Source organism: Arvicola amphibius, chromosome 7 (assembly GCF_903992535.2).
Source record: "Arvicola amphibius chromosome 7, mArvAmp1.2, whole genome shotgun sequence".
Classification (NCBI taxonomy): Eukaryota; Metazoa; Chordata; class Mammalia; order Rodentia; family Cricetidae; genus Arvicola; species Arvicola amphibius.
Window position 1 is genome coordinate 51,576,557 of NC_052053.1, and position 23,241 is coordinate 51,599,797.

A 23,241-nucleotide genomic window follows, 5' to 3' on the forward strand; every position below is an offset into this window, starting at 1 on the left:
AATGGCTCTGCTTGCAGCGCTAACCTGCAATACTGTCCCCGGTTTGCCTAGCTTCAGCTCCCAGGAACCTGCTCACCTAACACATTACAGACTCTTTGACTCACAGGGTCTCTTGTACACTAGGCCTGATGACTTTGAACTTCTGATCCCCTTGCTCTGCCCGAATGCTGGGATTACTGGTGATCTCAGGTGTGTGCTACTACACCCTTTTATTCGGAGCTGGTCTCAAACCCAGGCCCTCTCACACGTCAGGCAACCCTGTACCAGTGCATCTACACTCCCAGCCCTTCACAGGTTCTTTTCAGATCCTATTACTAGTGCACACGGTGTGTGTGTGTGTGTGTGTGTGTGTGTGTGCGCTTGCGCCACAGCATGTGTATGGAGGTCAGAGCACTTCTTCCCAATATGAATTCTGAGGATTCGCCTCACGTCATCAGGTTTGCAGCACCTTCAACGGCTGAGCCAGTTCATACCCCCAACCCTCCAGCCATAGATTCTTAACTTCTCACAGTACCAACCAGAGGTCCTTTCTCTACAAAAGTCACCCAAATTGACTGATGTGGCCCTTCACACATATTGACCCATTTAACATCTGGACCACTCTGGGGGCTGGCTAGGTTCCTTGACTACCAACCTTTTTGGTGAGAGAACTAGACTCAGAGAGGCCGAGGAGCCTGCTGAGGGTCACACAGCTACAGAGGACTCAAGCCAGGACTTCAGGCCCAAAAGTCTGGCTCCTGTCCTATTTCTCCATACTGACTAACTATCTGCCTCACCATCTACCAAGGCCTAGCACATATACCCAAGACACACACCTGCTGTGGCCCAAACACAAATACCTTCAGGAAAACCCTTCATGGAATCTTCACGGGTCTGGCTCCTACCCAGAGGCCTGCAGGGACTCTGTTTTTTGAAAGGCATTATTGCCCTGAAGCAAGCATTTAGATCTTGATAGACTGGGACCAGCCATAGAAATGAGGTCTAGCCTAAAGTCACACACAGTCAGAAGGCAGCAGAGCGCAGACTCGCACTCAGGCTGCAAAGTCCTGTTGAAGAATCTGGCTAAGGAAGCTAGCTGAGCAGCTGGGTCCTCAGCTGGCCTGGTGGGGAGCAGCCATCCAGATGCCCAGGCTCACCTAACTCCTCCTGCTGAGACTCCCTCCAGGATGTTTGCCAGGCTGAGTATGCACTAGGTCCCTCATCTCTAAGAGGAGCTCTTTCCTTTTCCAAATCATTTCTCTCTGTCATTACTGCCATTTAAATGTGAATGTGACTGTTGAGAAGATATATCTCTGCATCCAAGGGAGCATGTCTGTGGGAGGGTGGCACCTAAGTGACCTTCCTGAGCTCTTGCCATGTAGGCCAGTCAGACCAGTGCGGGGCCAGCTCTGTCCTTTTCCAGGGGTCTGTCACTGCTCACTTATTAGTCTGATGTCCCTCAGGGGGCAGCTGCCCTGCCCGCCCCCTCTGGCTCCAGGCCTGCCGACTGGAACCAGACCTGGTGGGGTGGGCAGACAGGGACACGTGGGAGGGGGTTGAGCCTCACCACAGGCCCCTTTGCAGTTCAAAGTGACATGCTCAGGCGGCTGTCCCTTCAAAGGGCAGACACAGCCTGCCTCCAGTTGCTGTAGCAGCAGTCCGGAGCCAGGAAGGCGATGTAGGGGTAAAGATGGCCCTGGGAGGTCTGGCTGTGCCCTGTCAGTGCTTGCTGGGTAGGAGGGCATCCCCTGGCTGCACAGTCCTGGGAAACCACTTCTCTCTGAATCTCCCTACTTCTGTGCATTTGCAAAGCACACCAAAGGTACTCAGGGAGCATGCTCAAAGGATTCCAATGAGAATCACCTCAGACCCCAGGACACTTGTGTGTGTCTCTCATCAGCTGCTTCCCAGCTGTATGACCCGGGGCAAGTCACTAGAAGTTCCTTAAGCTTGTTTCTCAAGAGGGATACGGGGCTAAAAAGGAATGACATCATGCCCAGTGGAACTAGACAGGCCACAGCTAAACTCCATTAGTGCTGAAACATGCCCTGCCTATTGCTGTAGCAGCCCCAGTGAGACATAAGGGAGGGCTTGGTTCAGAAGCCCACTAACTCAAATGCACCCCAATGGGAGGACTTGGTGAGATAGCCATTCTCCAAGCCACACCCCTAACACCACAGGAGAAGCACGGGACTTTTATCAGGGGCCATCCATTCAGCGTACACTGAGCTCCTGCTTCAGGTTGCTGCCAGGGCACCAAACCAGCAAGAGGCCAGAGAATCCGTCCTCCCAAAGGATCTCTGGAGAATTATCTGGTGATATAATGCCAGGCTTCCACTTTCAGTTTCAAAGGCTGGCTGGGTGAACTTGGACAAATTACTCAACTTCTCTGTGTCTCCTATCTTACCTGAAAATGAAAATAAAAGTAGCACCTATGTCAAAATGTCACTGAAGAATGGAAAGCCCTCCGAGCTGTGCCTCCAGGGCTACCAGCTCTAAGCAAGCACACAGCTGTGGCGGCAGCGGCTGCTGCAAGCTCTCTGGGTCCTGCCCTGCCAGCTAGAAGCCTGTGCAGCTGGGCCCCCTTCTGCCTCTCAGACTTGTGAAGAGTCAGCTACTGAGAGGTATCCCGAGCAAGCGCCCTGCAGCTCTCAGGCTGCCGAGGGCTTCCCCTCAGCTCTGTTTCCTTAGCAGCTGGGGAGAGTAGAAAAAGCGCCCAGCCCTGCTGGGCTTGTCTAAGCAGGGCTGGCTTGACTCGAACCAGGCTTAGATGGTAATTTTGCGGTCATGACAACTATTTTCTTTACATACTGCTATGGAAGGGGGAACCCCCGTTTTTTATTTTTTATTTTTTAACATAATTGAAGACACTATCAAGCGTAAATATGCTGGCATTCTTAATAAAAACATGATGGAGGGAAATATTCGAAAGCTCAATAATCAGAAGCAATTTGCGTTTTGCAGGGAGATGGGTCATGCACCACCACCCCCTCTCCCCAACTGGGCTCCCCGCAAGACTGGCTTTTGGGCTGGCAACTTTAGACCTATGGCAGAAAATCATGAACAACAGAGGGGCTTGGAGGTAGCCTGAAAAATATCCTGGAAAAGAAAAACACATGCAGGAGAGTGTGGTGCAAAAGTCATATTTCATGCCTGACTTTAGAGATTGTTAATAAGGATTAGAACCATAATCTAGCGGCCCCGCTATCAGTCAAGACGAGGTAACTAATGCTGCTTCAGACCTCTGCGTGGAGAAAAATGGAAAAGGCGAGTGTCCCTCATTTCACAGCAGAGAGGGAGCATCACGGTTGAACAGCCCAAAGGACTTCCGGACCCATGTCCCAAGCCCAGCTGAGACCCGGCTGTTGCTGGCTGTCCCTCCTGATCTGTCCTCAGGCAGATTGGGGGATCTCTTCAAAATCGTAACAGTATCAAATCCCCCCCTTTTTTTCAGGATCGGCTAATAAATATGATTAAGATAACACGTCTGAAACCACATGTCCTCAGCTTGGTGTCCAACATGTGGAGGACAGATGTACTTCCCATGCACAGATGACCCAGTTGGCTGCTCCCCCAAGGAAGGGACCCTGGAAGATGGAACTTGGAGAGGTCCTGGCAGTCTACTGGCCCTTGTGGCCCTGGCCAGGCTGCTGGCCTCTCCATGACCCACTGTGGGAATAAAGGGCCAAGTGCAGGGTATCTGGTAGTCATACACAAGGCTCAGAAAACCTGCCTCTCACCCTTGAATGTCCCAGACCTCCACAGTTCAGAAACCTCAAAACCATTCTACTGTCCGAGCCACCTGCCACCAGCTCCCATCAGGAGCCAGGAGTCTTAACACCTCAGGCAAGTACTAATGCTAGAGCCTGGAAGACAGTTCTACAAAGAACTGCAAAGTGCTAACCCCTATAGGTGTGCACAAACCTGGCTCTGGCTTCCACTCAGGTACCACATGCAGAAAGCCTAGTAAGGCACCTGGCCTCAGTTCTTCCCTTGCTTCAATGATTCTTCTCCCATCCCCCAAGTCAGGGTTTCTCTGTGTAACCCTGGCTGTTCTGGAACTTGCTCTGTAGACCAGGCTGGCCTCGAGCTCAGAGATCTGCCTGTCTCTGCCTCCAGAGTGCTGGGATTAAAGGTGTGCACCACCTCTGTCCTGCTTTGCTTCAAAGATCTTGAAGAGATTTCAGAGGGACACGATGCAGAAGTCTTTCCAAAGACCCTGAAGGGATGTATGGTCAGGCTCTCTGCTCTGCAAGCAGTGTCTTTGGATCCTGCATCTGTGGGGGTGGAGAGCCCTGGCTGTAGCTCCAGGGAGAGAGAGGTAGCAAGCTCTAAGGTCCCACCCTCAAGATGACAAGTCAAGATGTAGGACACTGTCATGGGAAGGCACCTCAGATTTCAAACTCAGCTTAGGCCAGCTGTTCAATTTCAAGCAGGGAGGAGGGAAGCCTGTCCAAGCCCAGTAAAGAGCTGTGGTGCAAACCTGTAATCCCAGCACTTGGGAGGCAGAGGCAGGCGGATCTTCAAAATCGAGGCCAGCCTCGAACTACAGAATGAGTTCCAGAACAGCCACGGCGGCTACCCAAAGAAACCTTGTCTCAGAAAATAAAAATCAAAAATAAAACAAACAAAAAATGTTAAGACCCACCTCTAGGAGGGGCACTTTCTTGGCACTGACCACTGCTTATAGCGGGTAAGCTTGCCTCTGGTTAAGCACCCATAAGACTTCTCTACCTGAATGGGCCTGGGCCACTTAGAGCAAAGAGCCAAGCCCTGGCCTCTTTCTGAGTCAGTCTGGCCTGGTAGCTCAATGCTGTCCTAGGCCTCTGTCTTATGACCACTGCTTTCTGACCCCCTATAGTGGTCTGAGCTCTATAGTGGTCTCCCCAAGACCCAAGGCCTCTTGTCCGTTCCTTCCCAATGGAGGAGCCCTGGGCCAGGGGGTAGATCCTGTGAGCCTAGGGTGCGGCGGGCAAGCTGGCTGATAGGAACCATCTGCGTTGTCTTAGGCTGCCCCTCTGCCCACTGTCCCTCTGAACTCGGCCGGTTCTCGCGGGCCGTTTGATGCTCACAGGGTCACAGACCCCCGCACACAAATCACCACCGAGGGGCTGGGGGTGGGGTGGAGGCGCTGAAACCTAATCCACAAAGTTTGCCTGCCGCAGGCTCACTCCTTCCCTCTGTGCTTAACGCCCCCTCCCTTTCCAAACAAGCCTTATTTTTTCTTGCCAAAAAAACAAAAGTTGGTATCAAGTGTTTCCAGGGAGAAAGTCTCCCCCGCAGCCCCCGCCTCTTGCCACTCGGCTGAGCCAGGGATTGCAGAGGGGCTCAGAAAGCATACTGGGAGATTAGCCTCAAGTTATCAGGTCCACTGGTCCCTGGCCCCAGTTGTCACTTACTCTACCAGCCAGACCCTTTGGCCCTGTGGTCCCATTCCTCTGGAATCCAGCTCCCTCCTCCATCGAATCTCTGGGTCCCAGTGCAGCCAGAGATGGGAACTTTACCCCTGCCAGTCCCTTACTCCATAAAACAGTCTCGCCTGTCCGTTTCTGGGGGGTTATCTTACAGGCACTGGAGGAGACTCACTGCCATACCCCACCCTGCCAGGGTACATGGGTCCCTGGCACAACCAAAGATCTGGCATGAGACAAATTCTTGCAAAGGACATATTCCTGCTCCGTGGAGGCCTTGGGCTACAACTCAGGGGGTGTGGATGACTATACCAGAGGGCAACCCAGACCTCGGGAGTTTCTCTTGCTAGGTATCAGAGTTACTTGTTTTCAGTAGAATGCGTAGCCCCAGGAACCATACCCGCCCTGTTCCCCACGGCCGCGGGTTCCCCGATGTGCCTAGAAGTCGCTAAGTCCCTGCTTCTAGCTGGCCCGTGACAGCTGCAGTTCTGAGTCCACGCAGGCATGGGGGGGGGGTTCCTAGGGGTGGCAACAAGGCTGGGCTGTGCCTGCACTGGAGCGGGGTGAACGGCGGCGGCGGGGTGAGGGAGTGGTAGCTGTAGTGGAGAATAAAGTCTCCAATGCCCCGGCTGAGAAGCGGGTTTCTGCGGGGGTCGAACAAAGGAATTTGGCTTCTGAAGAAAGGGGTTGAGCTCACAGCTGGGAATGCCAGCTCCAGATCTGCGGGAGTTTCAGGACTGCGGCTTTAGTCCCTAGACTCTAAGGAAATCTGCTCCTCAGAGGACCCTCGGTCTCCACTGGAACTCTGTGCTGGCTCCTATCAGACTTGCCTTGACTAGGGCGGTAGTTACATGCCCTTAGCTGGAGACCCCAAATACCCGACTTTACCCTCTGCCTGTGGATCTATGTCTCCATTTCCCAGATGCTGCCAACTGAGTTTTCCATATTCCCCTTTCTCTCCTGATCCTTTTAGCTGACTCAAGTGGCCCTAACCACTCCTAAACGAAAAGCTGGTAATGGGGACTCTGGGGACCTCGAAGGCCCCCCCCTCCTCCAGTCACCCTCGGAAGGGGTGGAGGGGACACGGTTGTAAGGTGTTCAGCCTCTTTTCTCTGCTTGACATGAATAAGGGGATTAGGGCGGCAGGTTTCCGTCGGTCACTCGGTGGGACAAAGGGCCCCGCGGTTTGAGCGGTCAGTTTCTGATTAAACGCCAGAGCTCTGTCACTCAGCACCAGGCTAGGTACTTGTGTTCCTGACATAATCTTATTAGAAGATAAAACCAGAGAAATCCTTTTCCATAATGAAAAGTTACATTTAATGGCTGCTCTCGTCCCCCACACCCTCCCGGACCCTTCCCGCCTTCCCCGGTTGCTGTTGGATATGGCTCGCCTGTAATTGGCATTTAAAGTACCAAGTCCGGGAGAAAAACGGGGTTTAGGGTTTTTGTAATCCCCCTAAACTGTCTTTGTTCGAAATCTCCACAGATACAAGTCTGTTAAGGGTAAATATTTGTGGATTGATACAACCACACCCCCTCCCCTGCAAACCAAATCTGGAAAGGGGAAAAACCCTCAGCCTCTGTGATGGTACACAGGAGGAGGAGGCTCAAGTCTGCTGCGCACGCAGCCCTGCTGGGTACTTAGCTGCAGGCCCCTTCGCCAGCTCCAGGATCTGACGAACTTTGGACATTTCTCCGGCGTGAAAAATATCTTACAGGCTCCCCTTCAATGTTCTGGTCCCTAGATCAACAAACCTCCCAGACTTGCTTTCGTGCTTGCCGAAAGGGGTGGGCCGGAAAGCCAGGGAGCCGGAACCTTAAAGCTAGCTCTCCCCACCCGCTCCCTCCAGTGGTTCCAAGGGGGTGCTTCGTATAGGTGCTCTATCCCACAGGGATACCCGGACTCCAGCCGCGACGAGCCTCGATGCTTTCGAGGATCCTTCAGCTGCGAAGGAACCCAAGTGGCTGCAGCGGGGCCCAGGGTTCCGGGCTCCAGCCCAGCCCGTCCTGGATCGGATCGGATTCCTTCATAAATCAGCGGCTGGGTGAAAGGGCTGCGCGTTAGAAAGGGCAGGACCGTGTGCGCGTATTAGAGCGCGCGGTTCCCAAATCCGGGCTAAACCCCTGGTGACACTGAAATTCATCAACCACCGCCAATGCCCCTGCTCCATCTACCGAGGAGCCCGGGAGCCTGCACACCCTCGCTGCCCAACTCCGGGCAGGAACGGCTTAGAGGAGTGTCTGGAACATACCGCAGGCCCAGGCTTCCGTGGCCGCGGCAAACGGGGCTCTCCCCTCTGGGAAGGAGTTATTCTAACCTTTCTGTCCTCTAGTCAGGGCTGGTCCCTCAAGAGCACTTAGTCCAAGGAGGGCAAGGACCCACCCCTGCCCGACCCTTCCCGTCCCGCGTTCAGAAAATAGGTTCAATTGTTCACACTCAATATCTGGGGCTCCAGCAAGGCAGGAGACGGCGACCTGGGGATCCCAGGAAGGAACGGAGCCCTTCGGAGCCTGTTTCCTCGCCCACAGGTCCAGCTGGGGGCATAAAGCCAGTGAACTCCGCCGGCACTCAACAAGTACCGTTTCTTTCTAGAAGAAAAGATCCAGCTCACCCACTCCGCTCAACCCCGCTCTGCTCTTGCAAGTTCATTTTCACTGGTCAAGTCCCAGAGTGTTAGAGAAAATGGTCCCATCGAGCCTACTAGTCATGGCGGCCATCCATAGACTGCATGTGGCGGGAAACTGAGCCTTTCCTTCTCAGGGGATTCAGAGGCTGGCCCCAGTCCTCGGTGAGAAGCAAAAGGTGGCTGCAGGCCTCAGGCCTCCTATACACGGTAGACAAAGCATTCCTGCCTCCAGCTTACTTCCCAGCAGGAAGGAAGAAAACACACATTGACTGAGTTTCCTACCACGCCAGGTTGGCACCTCTGAATTTGCTTCACTTTGTCCTCAGAGCAACCCAATGAGATGGGACCTGTCATCCCCATTCCACAGATGAGGAAACTGAGGCTCAGACCCTGGTCCCGATTACTTGGAGGTGATTAGGGCCTGTATCCCAAAGTAGAACTTGCTAGCAACCTTGTTCTTATTTATTTATTTATTTATTTTGACAGCAGCGCTCCTCTCAGAGCTCAGGTTACCCTACAGCATCTCAGCCTTCTGATTTCCACCCTGGCTTCAACTAGGATCCACAAGGATGACCCAAGTAACTGCAGCGATCTCAGCGCTACTGGACCAAGAATCCCCTCTGCGGGCATCAGGTGGGGAGAGAGAAACACAGTTACCCCCAGCATGTCCCAGCTCAGCTCAGGCCCCTTCTGTCCCACCGGAGGTGCTGGGGAGCTGGAGGCCCAGTGTTGTGGTAGGTTCGCCTCCCTCCCCAGTACCTTTGTTCATTTAAACAGCTTGCTCCTGCTTCTCCCTCCTTAGCCAGCAATCTCTGCAAAGCTTTGTGTGTGTGTGTGTGTGTGTGTGTGTGTGTGTGTGTGTGTGTGTGTGTGGTGTGACTCTAGCACAGGCCAGCCAGGAAGCAAACAGTTTTGTTTCTTTTAGAACCAGACTCTAGAGAAGAGATTTTCTCCTTGAGTCACAGGCAGAGCGCTGGGATAGCCAGGTGTCTAGGGTCACTTGGGGCCAGGCACTCCCTGAGGTCCTGTTCTCTCCACGTGTCTCCCCATCTTCCTTCAGGACCCCCAGGGTCATGGAGCTGAGATGGAGACAATATTGCCCTGAGAATAACAAAGGAAGGCTCACGGGAGAATTTATTTGAACTCATCGGAGACAAGCAAAAGGTAAATGCCGTTGAGGAAGTGCTGTCAGCCAGGCCTGAAACCCAAGAAAGATGCCATTGGGAACACAGTGGCCCCTTGTGCCCCAGCACTCCACGCCACAGCGGTAGTTAGAGCAAACACAGGCCCTTCTCTGCCTGTCACCTACACCTTTCCCCCAAATTACACAAATTTTGAAACATTTTTCTAGAAGAAGATGGATGCTTCAGGAGACTTGAGGTCAAGGCTGGGCTGTTTAAAGTATATTATTAACAAATAAACATTTACTGCAGGGGGAAAAAAGAGGAGGAGGAGGAGGAGGAGAAAACCTCTATAGGCCACCAGGGATCCAAATCATGTTGCTTTTGGCATCAAATGACAGGAGACATTTATGACATGAATGGAGAACACCAGCGGCTGATGGGAAGGCAGCCGTCTGCCACTTTGCTTCCCCTGCCTTAGAACCAACTTTTTCAACTCCCCTCCCCTCCTCCCGTCACCTTTCCACTTCTGACCGCAGTGGTAATAAATACACATAATTTGGATTTTGCTCTTTGCTGCCATCAACACAGAACCTGAGAATTGTAGAGAGCTAAAGATCTGGCTGGGACAATCAGAGAACCTGGAGTCCTGGCCACTTACTTAGGGGCTGAGTGAAAACTCACACCTGCTCTGACGATGGGTGGACCATCCTCCCAGCCTCCAAACCTCAGGCCAAGGACCAACTGTGAGTCTAACAAATTGCAAGTTGTAACTCATGACATTGGGAGTGTCCTCTATCCTTCGGCCAAAGTGATGCCAAAGTTGTTGGCTTGTTCTTATTTATGCCTCCACACTCCCCCCTCCCCCCCCCCCCGCGTCTGTCTCCCTCCCTCAGGCTGTCTCTTTCAAAAACCGGCATAGTCACAAGACAGTCCCCTCAGGGAAGTATACTAGCCCATCACAAATAAGAAATTCACAAGATCAGTGAGCATGGACACAGGCTATCTTCCAACCTTCTGGAGTGCTCTGCCACCATTAGGTCTGTCTTCCTTCTGAACTTGGGGTTCTTGGGGTCTCTTCCCCACATCTCCCACTTTGGAGGTGTAGGTTGACCTTTCTTGTCTGGCACTTGAGTCAGAACAATTATAGGCTGGGAAATCATATTATTGACTCTGCTTTCCCAAGTAATATTCAGGCCGTGGAGATGCCATTGCTTTCCCAGTGGAAATATTGCTTCTCTGGACCAATACACAACCCCTGGAAGAACAGAGTCACACGCCAGCCTGAGATGCTAGCACACTATTGGCATCTGCACCCATCCTCACAAGCAGAAGTTTCTCCAACACTGAAGCAGAGGAAAAAGGGTGCCTTCAAATGAAACATTGACTGATGCTCCCCCAGATGTCCCTTGGAATTCTCGCTGGCAGTCACCGCAGTCACCGAGCAAGGTGATGTCATCATGCTGGGTAGAGACAAGGGCTGGGGGTGGGCTGCCTTTTAGCTGAGTGCTAGGGCTGGGAGGTGAACCTGGCTGTGACTGAGTATCTAAAGCTCTTTTGTAGCAGAGGGAGGCAGTGTCCTCTCAGGCAAAGGGGAATGGTTTCCGTGGGGACGATGTTGATCTACTTAGAAACCTGTCCGAAGTCTGGAGAGGATTTTTGGAGACAAGACATTCCCTGAAAATGCAACCCCGAGGACAGCAATAATTTCCAAAGGGTAACAACATATCAGGCAGACACAAGTTCCTTTGGGCACCTAATCTAGAGAGTCTATAAGAATACTTTCCTAGGTAGGCAGGTCTTGGTTATACCGCAGAGGGTCAGGTAGGTGCCTCGTGGCTTTGTGTTTCTAAGTTTGGCATGAGGGCAGGAAGAAACCTGGATCTTCCAATCACATACCATAAAATAGATTCTCACAGCCGCTTCCCCCCACTTGAGAAAAACACTGCAAACAAATAAGGCCACAGCAGCCCAGAGCCTTGGGAATAGAGGGTGAGCCAGGAGTCGGGCAGTGAATAATGCTTTCCTTCAGCCCCAGATGCCTGCACGGCAGGAAGGCTTCCCCTCACCTCCAGCCCACAGCAGAGGTGCTGGGGTTAAACATACAGGCTCCCTCTAAGGGACCAGGGATCCCGGACTGGCGCTGGCAGCGGGAGCCCTTCAGTCTTTGGGGCTCCAGAGAGAATACCCCCCCTTTTGTAAGGCCACGTACGGTAGCTCCTTTTTCTAAGCAGGTTTCTGGAGAGAGACGGTACCCCAGGCAGTGGGCTGGAGTTTCTGTGACTCTGAATTCGTTTGATACAGTGGGGAGATAATTCAGGCTGGGGATTCCACCGTTAAGCGGGTGCCGATGGCGAGTGGTACCCCAGTACATCTAAGGAAGAGGCCTTCCTTCCAAGCTAGGAAACGAAACCCAGGAGCAAGAAAGGGCCAGGAGCCCGGGTTTGCCCTACAGATGCCACACTGACACTAGCTGTCCCTGCTTGCAAGGCTTGGTGAGTCTCCCGATCCAGGAAAGCTTTTGCCTGGGTAAACACTTCCGAGGAAAAGAAGGTGATGGGAAGAGCCGGGTTGAGCCACTTGCGGCCGCGGCTAGCCGGGAGAAATGCTTTAAAAACCAGACCAGGACTCAGAATGCTTTTAGTCAAAGTCATAGCCTGGATGCCCACTTCTGCCGCGGAGGGGTACCCTACGTAGGCGAACTAACCCAAGGATTTCGCCAGCATTTTCAGCAGAGCCAGGGAGGTCGCAGCACCCGAGGCTTGGGCGCCCCGGCAGGCCCCTTACAAGCGAGTGGAAGAGCTCCAGAAAGGAGCTCCGCATCCACCCCACCACCACCCAGCACAAAAGGCTCCCGCGTGCACACCTAATATCCCCCAGGCCCCTGAGCTGCTCCACAAGCCCTCAGACTCCATTGTGTGACAGATTTTTGGACTCTCCCACCGACCCTCCCCCCTTCCGGAGCCTCCTCCAGGAATCCACCACCTCCTTAGGACAGAAACCTTTTCCAGACAAGAAGCGATCGGAGCTAGTGAGCGACAGCCGGCAAGAGAAGGGAGTTACATAATTCGATTTCACCAAACTGCCAAGAAAAACAACATATATTGGGGAGGGAGGTTGTCAATTTCTTTCATAGTTTCTCCAGTGGAAGACACAGAGCGGTGTTAGCGATTTTGCGGAGGTCGTGTGTTTTCCCGGTTTATAACCCGGTTTTCTATTCAGAAGAGAACCAAGGTCTCTTTGAAGGAGTCCCAGAAACGCACATAAGGACAGGAGAAAAGGAGGGTTTTCAGGTTACAAACAAACAAACAAAAAAGTCCCAGTTCCACGGCCCACATTTTTTCCTTGCTCTGCCAGGCCTGCGAGTTCATTTTATCAATTGTCCTAAATGTTCCCAATAGCTAATTAATCGCCCCTGTGGTGCGTAAAACAACCTCGCGGTTTTGGGTGCCTGAGATCGTTGAAAACAAACCGAAAGGAAGACACACATCAAAAAAACCAGCAACCTCTTTACAAGGACCAAGCCTGCCGTTCCGCTCAGCCGGGTAAGGGGTGCCTTTTATAAAACTGTGTGTGTGTGTGTGTGTGTGTTTCTGTAAATTTCCCAGTGCCGGGGAGGCACACACTCAAAATCGAGAAAGCACGTCTCCGCACCCATTTGCCTTAATTCTCGTCTGAAAAGCATTTGGGCACACATGAAATAAATATGTATGTGGGATTCTCAAAGAAAAAATCATGAATAAAAATATTTTTTTATTGTGTAAAAAGAACATTGTTTCCGTGTGAGTTCTCAGGGAGCCTGCCCGATCTGCTCCCTGCAAAATGCTGCCAGGAGACCCTGGGGATTTGTCCCCCCCCCCAAGATTGTGTTGATAACGACTACCCCGCCCAAGCACACCAGGAGGCCCGCCTGTACCAGGTACTTAATTGTCATTATCGTTAGGAAGAAGGAATGATGGAGGAGGGAAGGATGAGAGGAGAGGATAAGACAGACTCTCTTTTCCCCAGGCTTCCTCTGAGGATGCACACTTCAAACTCAGGGACCAGAGTCCTGGGGAACAAATTCCTCCCCAGCACCGGGGTTTGCAACTAGATAGAAACCGGTTCTTTGGTGAAGTGTTTTTCTTTTCTTTCAAAAACAAATATCAGTGGGACAAAGAAGTTGCAAATGTTTAATTGTTTTGTAAAGTGGGGAGGTTGGTCACTCTTCTCTCTAGGGCAAAATCCAGCTCCTGTTGCTATTTCGTGATTGAGCCAGAAGGACCTGGGAGGTGTCTTTGCTCTCTCAGGAGAAGCTCCAGAACAACCCTAGGGGCAACTATGTGCAAAAGGTTGCAAAGTCTTTCCAGTGTTGAAATTAAAAAATTTAAAACTACCCCTAAAGTTTCAGAGGCCCATTTTCTACTTTCCCAGGCCTCTTAGAAAACCCACGTGTGGGGCTGCTGAGGTCGGTGGCTAAGTGGGATATATGAGGTTTCTCCCATAGTTCAGCCAGGAGCACATCCCAGAGAGGGGCTGCCTGAGTCATCCCCAGTCCCCAGCCATTGCTACCCATTTTATTTGTGCGCGCCTGTATGCACAGCTGTGGGTGAACTGACTGGTGTAGCCTTCTCTCCAGGAACTAGGGATCCAGGCACAGCCGCGGCAAGGACATCAACAAGGTGCCTCCACCTAGGGAACACCATACAGAGGGCCAGTCCTACACCACGTTATAAGACCAACAAAAGGACAGATCTTTGAAACCCACCCCAATTCTTGCCCATAGAAACACCACCCTACTCCAGCCACCAAAAGAGCAAGGTGCAGAAAGCAGATTCTGTGGGTTTCCCAGTCATTGGGAACATTACCGACCTGCCGCCAAAGCCCTGTGCTGGACTCTGGCCTCAAGTTTGGTATTTGCAGGCCCCAGTCAGAGTCTAGCTGCCCCTCTTCACACTAGACCTTGGATTTGGTGACAAATACTTTGGCTGCACCCACTGATTGGCACACATAGCCCTGCTGCCTTTTCCTCCAAATGCTTAGGTACTAAGAACCGCGAGCCCAAAGCACCTGAGCAGCCAACCGACCTGGACCTGCCGCCCCATCCAAGACACCTTTCTGAGCACCGCTTAGAAGTTCTCACAGGCGCACACACGCTTATCCCTGCAACCCCACTCTCAGGACCCCCACATCTTTCTCTCCACTGAGGCGCCTCATTGTCGTCGCCCCCACCCCCTCCAATTGCATTTCCAGGTATGTGACCCCAGGCAGGTCATAAGAAAAAGCTGCGGTGCTCTGACTCCAGCCTCCAGCCATACAAATCCCCGGCACCAGTTTAACCTGGAAGCTATAGGTAGGCTCAACACACTTGTCTCGTGTCAACCACTCTTTCCCAGTAAACTGTAAGAAAGGAGGCCGTCTGGGGAGGCCTGACTCCTTCAGTCAGCCACCCCAACTAGGATCCCGAGGTGGTGGCTTCCTAGCTCTAGCTAAGAAAAATTGTAAGGGCAAAATTCCCCGTATGAAACGATTTGGGAAGATGGACACCCATTTCTCTTTACCAGAGAAGAAAAGTGCCACAAGGAACCAGGCACGGTGCGGACCTCCCTGCCTGAACGGCAGCCGGTAGCCGGGGTTCAGCACCCACCTCCCTGGCTTCAAGAATCCCAGATGCTCTTGGATTGGGGAAGCACACAGTCAGGCTTGGCTCTCTAAAGCAATGCCTTTCTTGGAAAATAAATTGTTGGTTCCCACTTCAGGCCTCAGTGGGGCCAAGCCCTTTCCCAGGACAAGAATCATATCCACCAGTCTGCCCAGGGCTTTGTCTTGTACCCCAATTCAGTCACTCAGCGCAGGTTTCCGGGACAACAGATGGCACCTAGGGGCCACCCCACCAGTGTCGGCTGGGATGCGATAGTTGGCCCCAGCCTGGAGACACGCAGCCCTTTGCGCCCTCCGAGCTACCGGGCCCAGTGGAGCGCAGAGCCGGCCGTAGGGCGGCGCGGACACTTCCCGGCATGGACCTGCCGGGCTGGAGTGCTGGTCCGTGGCGGGGAAAGAGAGGAGGGCGAGAGGCGCTTACTGTTGGTAGTCTTGTTTGCAGTACAGTTTCCGATCCCGGAAGTAGCAGCTGGTGGTGAGGGCTTGCTGACATGCCGCGCACTGCAAACACTCCTCGTGCCAGGACGACTCGTTGACTCGCATCAGGAAACGGTCGGAGATGGGCCGCTGGCAGCCCTCGCAGACAGCGGGATGCGGGCAGTCGGAGCCTGCAGCGCACAGGACGAGAGCCGGGCCGTCAGCGCCGTCTGGCCCAGTCCGGGAGCGCCACCCTTCGCCAGAAGAACCCCAGCCGCCGCGCCAGAGACCCAGCAGCCACAGACAGCAAGTCCCTGTCCGTAAGCTGGGGCACGGAGAGGCCGAGGGCCTGCAACTTTGGCTGGGCACTGCGCTCTTCCCAGCTGCGGAGATCCAACGAGAAGGAGCTCCGCGCGGGGTGGCCGGCTGGGACCCAACCAGCGAGGTGAGGCCGGGTTACTCGCTGGCTGACACGCGCCCACGATGCTGATGGTGCCTTCTGCCCCAAGACCCATGGTTTGGATGGACCCGGGGAATAGATTTTTTTTTTCCTTCTAGAAGTTCCCTTTCCCTAGGTGACCTGGCACCTCTCCCGGACTCTAAGCTGACAACTTGGTTCTCCACCATCCCTGAAACCCGCTTCCCATCCCAGCCCCGTCAGTAGTAGCAGTTCTAGAACCCAGCCCCGTAGAGCATGGTGGGAGTGACGGTGAAGCTGTTCGGTTCTCTGTCTGGGTGATGTCCCTGCACGTTGTCCCTTAGGGGAGGCTGTCTAGGTGTGCTTGTTGTCACTTCAGTGATCTTTCCAGGGATCCGGACCCCCTCCCCACGTCCTTCAAGCCCATTTTCTTTATCCTTTGACTCTCGTGCCAGTGTCCACAGCGGCACGATAGCCCTACCCCTGACCAGAACTATTTAGGCGTTGTGACCCAGCACTCACCCAGCAGCACCCCCAGGGTGGCCGGTCCGGGGCGCAGGGCGTGCTCCTCCATCTTGATGCCGTCCAACATCTTGGCGCAGTCCGTCTGCCCGCGAGGGAAGCACCTCTCCAGCGACTCGGGACCTGTTGCTATATCCATGGGATGCCGGGAGCGCTGCGGACCCTGCCGGACGGGCCGCTCGCCCTCCCGCCCGTCCGCAGCCCGCTCCGCTTCAGCCGGGGAGGCGCGGCGCCTGCGGGGTCGGGGCCGCCAGCTGCCCCCGGGCGAGCGTGGAGCGGCGGCGCGCTGGCCCCGGGCCCCTGCGTCGTGCGGGCGGGCCCGGGCGGCTGGCAGCCCCGCGCGCCGCGCTCTCCGGGCCACTCGCAGCCACGCGCGCCCGCGGCTCGCCTGTCACCTGCTTGTCAGTCCCGGCCGGGTCCCGGCTGCGGCGGCGGGCGGCACGCGGAGCCGCCGGGAGGAGGAGGCGGCGGCGGCGGCGGCGACGGGCGGGGGAGGGGGCGGGAGTGCAGGGGCGGCCCCACGGGTTGGGGGGGCGCAGGCAGCGCAGCGGGGTCCCGGGCGGGGCGCAGCGGGCCGTGGGGCTCCGGGCCCTCTCCCCGCACTACTCCAGTGCCATGGTGCGCCCGAGGAGCCGCTCGGTTTAGAGCTAGGGTTGGCGGCGGAGGGATACTCCGGCCGGGAGCCGCCTCACCCCTCCTCAAACTTCCTGACATTTGAACTCATTGGTGCGCCTCGTATCACTGCGCCGGGATGAGCCGGCGGCTCCACGTCAAATAGTGCCGTCGCCGCCCCCCCCCTCCCCGCGGGAGGGCTCCTTGAGCCCCCGGCCTGCACCCCGCACCGCGCCCCGGTCCCGGCCGGCCATCCTACCAATCCTTGGCAGAAGTTTGCGTAGCCATCGAAACAAACCCTGTGCCCCACCCCTCTTGAAAAATTGATTTGGGAGTTGGGGAAATCAGGCTTCCTTTCTTTTTTTCTTTCTTGTCTTTTTTATTATTAATATATATTTTTAAGAGCTCCAACGCTCAGAGGAGTGGCCCCGAGCGAAGCCAGACTGCGGAAGGCGAGGAGCTCAGTGACTTCTCCACGGGACGGCGCCAGGCGGGATCGACGCCCGGAGACTCCGACTTGTCGGCGAAGGTAGGTTGCAGGGTCTAAATTGGTGTCCTGCCGTGAGGTAGTGCCGGCGCCGGACAGCTCAGTACGAAGAGAGGGATGGCACTAGGGATCGGGAGATAGTGAGCCTCAAATGGCGAGAACTGCTCGCCTCTGACTGGTCAAAGAGAGCCCTGGCTAGGGGACGGGGACGGACGGGCTGCAGTTTGATTGAGGGGGTCCTGAAAACCTTGGCCTGGCAGAAATAGGGCGGGAGAGTGAGCTGAAGGGCCCCCCAGATCCTGAGTGGGAGATATTGGGTGGACGAGGACGGTCAGACCAGAGTTGAGACCAGGAGACTGTAAGAGGATCAACAGTATTGGAAAGGGTCTCGGTCACCGGAGGGGGCCTTGGACGAAGGCTGGGCCTCCCAGGGTTTGGAGTATGAGGTGCAGGTAAGAAATGGTGTCGCCAAGATCTAGGGGTGAAGACCTGGGACATCGCGGATCTGACTGCTCCGAGGAAAGCCTGGTGACTTCTTCAGTAGGTGCCCTTTCACTGTGGCCAAGGGGCCTGGCCAGGGGTCTAGACCGAGCGCTGGCCAGCCTGAGCAAAGTGGGCCTCGACTCCGACACCGGGCAGCACAAGGCCAGAGACACGCAGCTGGCGACTCCTGTGTGCATCTCGCCTGACACCCCCGGGAGGAAACTAGAAGACTTCGCGTCAGAACCCTGGGCACCTTGGGGCCCCACCACTCCTGAGCGCGTTTCGTCCTGAAATAACCGGAGGGATGGTGCGGTCCCAGGGCAGGAGCTGGCTACCCTCGGTGAGCCTCTGCAGGGCGGCCCTAGCCCCTCCGGGAGTGGAGCAGCGGCGCGGAGCCGAGTGGGGGTGGAGGGCACGGAGGGCGGGTCCCCTGACCCCGCTGGAGGCGAGAGGGCGGATCGGATTTGGAGCTTTCAGGAGGCTTGGTCAGAAGTGGCCTCCTGTGCTTCGCCCCCCCCCCCAGGGGCCCGGCTTTGTGGAGGATTAGCGGTCACCGCCCCACCCCAGTACCTGCCTGTGCGTCGGTGGGTATCCGAGTGTGTCTGTGCGTGTCGGCGCTCCTGACTCTGATGCTATTGAATATTTGTGCACCCGTGTCCCTGTGCACATACAATTTTGTGAGGCCTTGCGACTTTCCAAGCTGCGAGTTCCTGTGTGTTGTGTGCATATCTGCAGACCTTCTCTTGCTTCTGTGTCATGCTTTTGCACATCTTTGTATGTGTCCTTGTGTCTGTGTCACTATGAAGATGCCCGCGCCTTTGTGTGCGTCTCGGGCCCCTGTAATGTCTCTCGTAGAGTTTTCTCTATATGTGTTTCTCGGAGTTACCTTTGTGTTTCTGTTTGCCCCCAAGTTCCGAATTATTTTGTGTCGCCCAGGGGTTTTGTGTTTGTGGCTTTGTGTTCTGTGTATTTCTCGGCGCCTTTGTGTGTCTGTATCCTAGAGCATGGGCATGTGGATGTAGAGTTTTTTTCACACACCCTTCGTCCTCTTGTCTTTACCCAGTGTGGGAAATCTTAGGCCTTGAGCTCCGAGTTTGGGCCTAGGCCTGGGCCTGGGCTGCCTTCTCTGGGTTTCTGAGCCCCAGAGCATAGCTGCGGGAAGAAGCCGGGGCGGGTAAGGCTTAGGCGTGCAAAGCCGAGAGGCACCGAACCGCGCGCCGGGCCGGCTGGCCGATCGGGTGCACTCCGCCCTCTGCTGGCCACTGTGTGTCCCTGCCACCACTGCTGGGCATCGCCTGCAGGCGAAAGCCCTAGTTCCAAGCCGGGACCTTCGCCATCTCCTTCAGGCTGCGAAGTATCTTCTCTGTCTCAAGCCCTAAAGACCTTGAAGTCTCCGCGCAGTGTTCTACCCCTGTCTTTCACCTTCCCATTTCCCCACGCTCCCTGTGCCTTGCCATTTCTACTCCATCGCTCTTCTTTTCTCTTTGACTGAACAGAGGCTCCTGCGTCTCGGCCTCTGACGCTTCCCTGACCCTGTGACTGGCGTCTAAGACCGGGTCTGGGCCTTTGGCTGCGTTTGATGCGCATTATGCAATACTTGAAGCCAGGTTTCAGCGCCGAGGCCACACCTGTAGCCCCCATTTGGTGCGTGGCTGGTGTGTTTCCAAGGTGCAGAGGTTATTGGCGTCTCTCTCTGCGCCCTGTCCAAGCCGCAGCCCTGTTCGACCCCAGACGGGCTGCCGGAAATGTAGGCGACTCCTTGGTTGGAAAGGGAAACTAGGCGTCCGTCTCTGGTCTGATTGAGGATGCTCCATCCACAACCTTGATCTCTCTTCCATGCCTGCTTCCTTCGGTCCATTCTCCCGACCTGTAGGCCTTGGTCCTTGTCCTTTGTCCTCACTCTCTCAGCCTTAATTGACGATCACGGGTCCTTCTCACAAATCTGTGCACAGTCGTCCATGTGTCGTTCATGAGCATCATTAGGGTTCTTGGCCTCCCAGCCTCTGCCCCTGTGGAAGAATAATACGACTGGACAGGAAGGACAACGGCCCAGGCTCGGATCCCACGTCTCTCATTCATCCTCAAGCAGTTCCTGGCTCCGCAGGATCTCAACCATTGTTTTGGTACCAGTTACTGCCCCCTGCGGCTCTGAGACTCACAAGGTCAGAGACCTGCGGCTGATTGCACCCCCGGACAACCATACACCCACGCTGTCCGACGCGGGATGCTTGCTGTCTCGGAAGTCTGTGGCAGAATCCGCTCAGGATTATTTCCACCTGAGCAAAGACCGAGAAGGCAGGCTGCCAGCACGGCTGGGCTTGCAAGAAACCAACAGGAGGGATCTGGACTCTACCTATTCCCGGAGGCGCGCAGCTCCTGAGCCCTGCCTTGAAGCTCCTGGTTCTCCGTTAGGAGTTTGCAATTTTTCTCGGTAGGGACCCGCCTCGTACGAGTGCGCTCAGGGAGTGTGTGTGTGTGTGTGTGTGTGTATAGTGGGTGGTTAGGGCTACACCAGTGGAACTCCAAACATCCAACCATTTCATGCTTCTGACCAGAGAGAGAGAGAGAGAGAGAGAGAGAGAGAGAGAGAGAGAGAGAGAGAGAGAGAGAGAGAGAGAGAGAGAGAGAGAGAGAACCCTCTAGGTTTAGAACCACAGCTGGAGTCTCAGAACGCAGCAGGAATGAGCATCAGGCGCGGTCTTGGATGCCCCAGTAAGGAGAGTTTCAGAAGCATCACAAGGACCAGGATCCACAGAGCACCTAGGCCCACCCCATGCTGCCCTCCAGGCTAACGAAATTTCCAGACTCGGCCCTGCTGAATCGAAGCTGCCCCAAGCCATGGTTCAGGTCAGAAGCAGCTCTCCGGGAGACTCATCCGGCCCCAGGTCCCCGGTGCTGAAGAACCCGTGGACTCAGGAGCAAGGGCGCGCCCAAGGCTTAGCATAGGTCGAAGGTGGGCAATTTCCAATTCCCGAGCGACCAGGCATTCCAGCTGGATTTAACACAGAACACACGGGTCAAAGGATGGGACGTCACTTTCCAATGCCTATGAAAAAGCGGCTGAGGTCTTCCTGCACTGGTGGAAACCCAGTTGGAGGTTCTCCAAAGAGGAGAGACTGGGGAGGGACCCCTGAGGTGCTTCTCATTCTCCACCAGGGATCACTGTGTTCCCAGAGCCCCAAGATGAGCCAAGTCCCTCAGCCTTCCAACAACCCCCACTCTAGCCATTAGTTCGCACTATTAGTCATGGACTTGGTCCACATCTCAGGAAATCAGGCTCCCTCAGGTCCAAAGGCTGCCCGCAGTCCTCGGGAAGACTGGGTGGCCCAGAGCTCAGGTCTCCCACCAGCCAGGCAATGATTAAAGATGGAGAATGGCAGGCCTCAGGAAGTACTGCAGATCTTGCCTGCAGGTCTGGTTAGGAAACATCAGGGTGACAGACCCACATCTCTGCACCTCGATGTCCCTGTCTGTGCAATGGGTATAATGCACTGATTTTTCCAGGATTGATGGGAGAGTGATGTGGAAGAGCCTGGCTCACCGTAGGACTCTAGACTTACTATCTGATGAATAATTGTATGAAGGGGAATTGCTATTTAGACACAAGGGGCTCTCTTCGACCTCTTTCTCTTCTTCCTCTAGAGCCAGAGGGGAAATAGACTTGTCTCAAATTCAATCCCTCTGAGACAGGTGAAGTCAAGGTGCTGGCCACAAGAGACTCTGGGCATGGCCTGGGCGTTCAGCAGATAGCTCAGTCTTCTTCATTCACTGTGCTGTGAAACATGGGGCTGAGAGCAGGCAGCACTCATGGTGAACGCTTTGGGACTTTCCCCCATTGCTCAGAAACCCGTGTTAGGGACTGGTGTGTGTGTGTGTGTGTGTGTGTGTGTGTGTGTGTGCATGCTATGTTTGCTTTTGCCGAGCACTTTCTTTAAGAACATTTGCATTTCTTGCCAACTGGATGGTTTCAGCGTTCTGTCTTTAAGAACAAGGGGCTCCTCAACCCAGGACAGGAGCCAGAACAAAGAGAAGGTGAAGGACCATGTTTGGAGTCATAAAAGCCTCATTAGGATCTCAAGAATAACTCACAGAATCGGACACAAATTCACAAAGGCCAGGGAAATTCATTGGTTTCCACCCCGAGGGTCCACGGCTGGGGATGGGGGTGGGTGTGAGCCAGGGCGGGTGCCTCTCCTATTTGATCTCTATCTTAAATGCACTTCAAAACACTGCGGCTCAGCCGAATTGGAGGTTGGCCCCTTCCTGTAATTATTTGGTGTCTAGTAAAGTTTTTATGAGTGTCTGTGCAAATCAATGCATCTGATGATGTGCGGTTGTTTGGCTCTGCCGCTTGCTCCATGTGATGTAGGATTGTGTGCATCGTGCATTGGCCCTCGGAGGAGAAAAGGGCAAGGCACAAGCAAATAAAATAAAGCCAGGATCTCTGCATCCATCAGGCAGAGGGGCGGGACCTGGGCTGGTCCACTTCTGACCCCTCCAACTGGCAGCTTGCCTACACTGAGGCCTGCCCAAGGGCCCCAGAGAATCTGCCGGTGGAGTCTGAAGCCTTTGGGTGTGCTCTGTGGGGATGATCAGGGTTGGGTGACAGACTTGGTGACTTGCTAGTTTTTGGAAAGGCCTTTTTGGAAACAGAACAAGGCTCACCCACTCTTCACTCGGGCGGGGTATTAAGGCAAAGGGTGAGTTTGGGGAGTTACATTGTTGCCTGTGTGAGCTCAATTCACCTGCCTGGCAAAACATACAGGTCAGAGAGGCAGGCTGACTGGCCAAACCTCTTCAGAAAAAGCCTCCAGTATGGACAGGGTGGGAAACTGGGGTCCCGCCCGTCTTTACAGGACCTTTAAGCATAGTTGGAGGGTATCCTTTTCCCGTCTTGGCTGGGTTCTGTGGAGCCCACGCTGGCTTTCTTTCCTCCCAGCCCTGCAGCCTTGGTGTGCTTGCTTTGAACTGATTATAGAACTTTATTGAACTATAATGCGCATATAGAAACGCGTACAAAGCGTAAAATTATAAAGGGGACACTCCCGTGCCACTAATCCTAGATTAAGACCAAGGATGCCTCTGGTTTCCCCAAGGCGCTGCCTCCCTTCCCCAGCTTGCTCTCCCCCGTTCTACCTTCAGTTTGACCGCGTTTGACCTTTAGCGAAGTGATGACATCACACAGCACATTTTCCTTCCTGTACTTAGTCATGAGGTTTTGTAGGAAGTTGGTTCTCTCTGCTGGATGATCAGGGGCTGGCAACTTGGGACTCTCATTCCTCAGGAGCTGGTTTTCTGGGTTTGATCCACTCCCATGACATATCTGTCCCACCCAATCAGAACATGCCTTGCCAGAGGCATTTGGGTTGGTAATCTTGCTAATAAGTCTAGAATCGTCTCCCCACCCCCAGTCTAGAATTCCCCAAAAGGAACCACCCTCTACAACTGGAGAAATGCACCCAGATTCTTCTTTCATTTCAGCCCCCCATACACATCTCTACCCTCTGAGACAATTGGTGAGGAA

At 54.5% G+C, this 23,241-nt stretch overlaps 1 protein-coding gene across 3 annotated transcripts in view; it reads right to left on the bottom strand.

Annotated features, from left to right (window-relative positions):
* Lmx1b (LIM homeobox transcription factor 1 beta) overlaps positions 1–16,274 on the bottom strand; it is a 75,257-nt gene extending 58,983 nt beyond the window's left edge. For all 3 annotated transcript variants that reach the window (XM_038337820.1, XM_038337819.1, XM_038337818.1), the window contains exons 1-2: positions 16,136–16,274; positions 15,200–15,386 (exon numbers count right to left, since the gene is read on the bottom strand). In XM_038337820.1, the coding sequence (XP_038193748.1) occupies positions 15,200–15,386; positions 16,136–16,274 (326 nt within the window). The remainder of the gene's footprint in view (positions 1–15,199; positions 15,387–16,135) is intronic.
* Between the last annotated feature and the right edge of the window lie 6,967 nt (positions 16,275–23,241).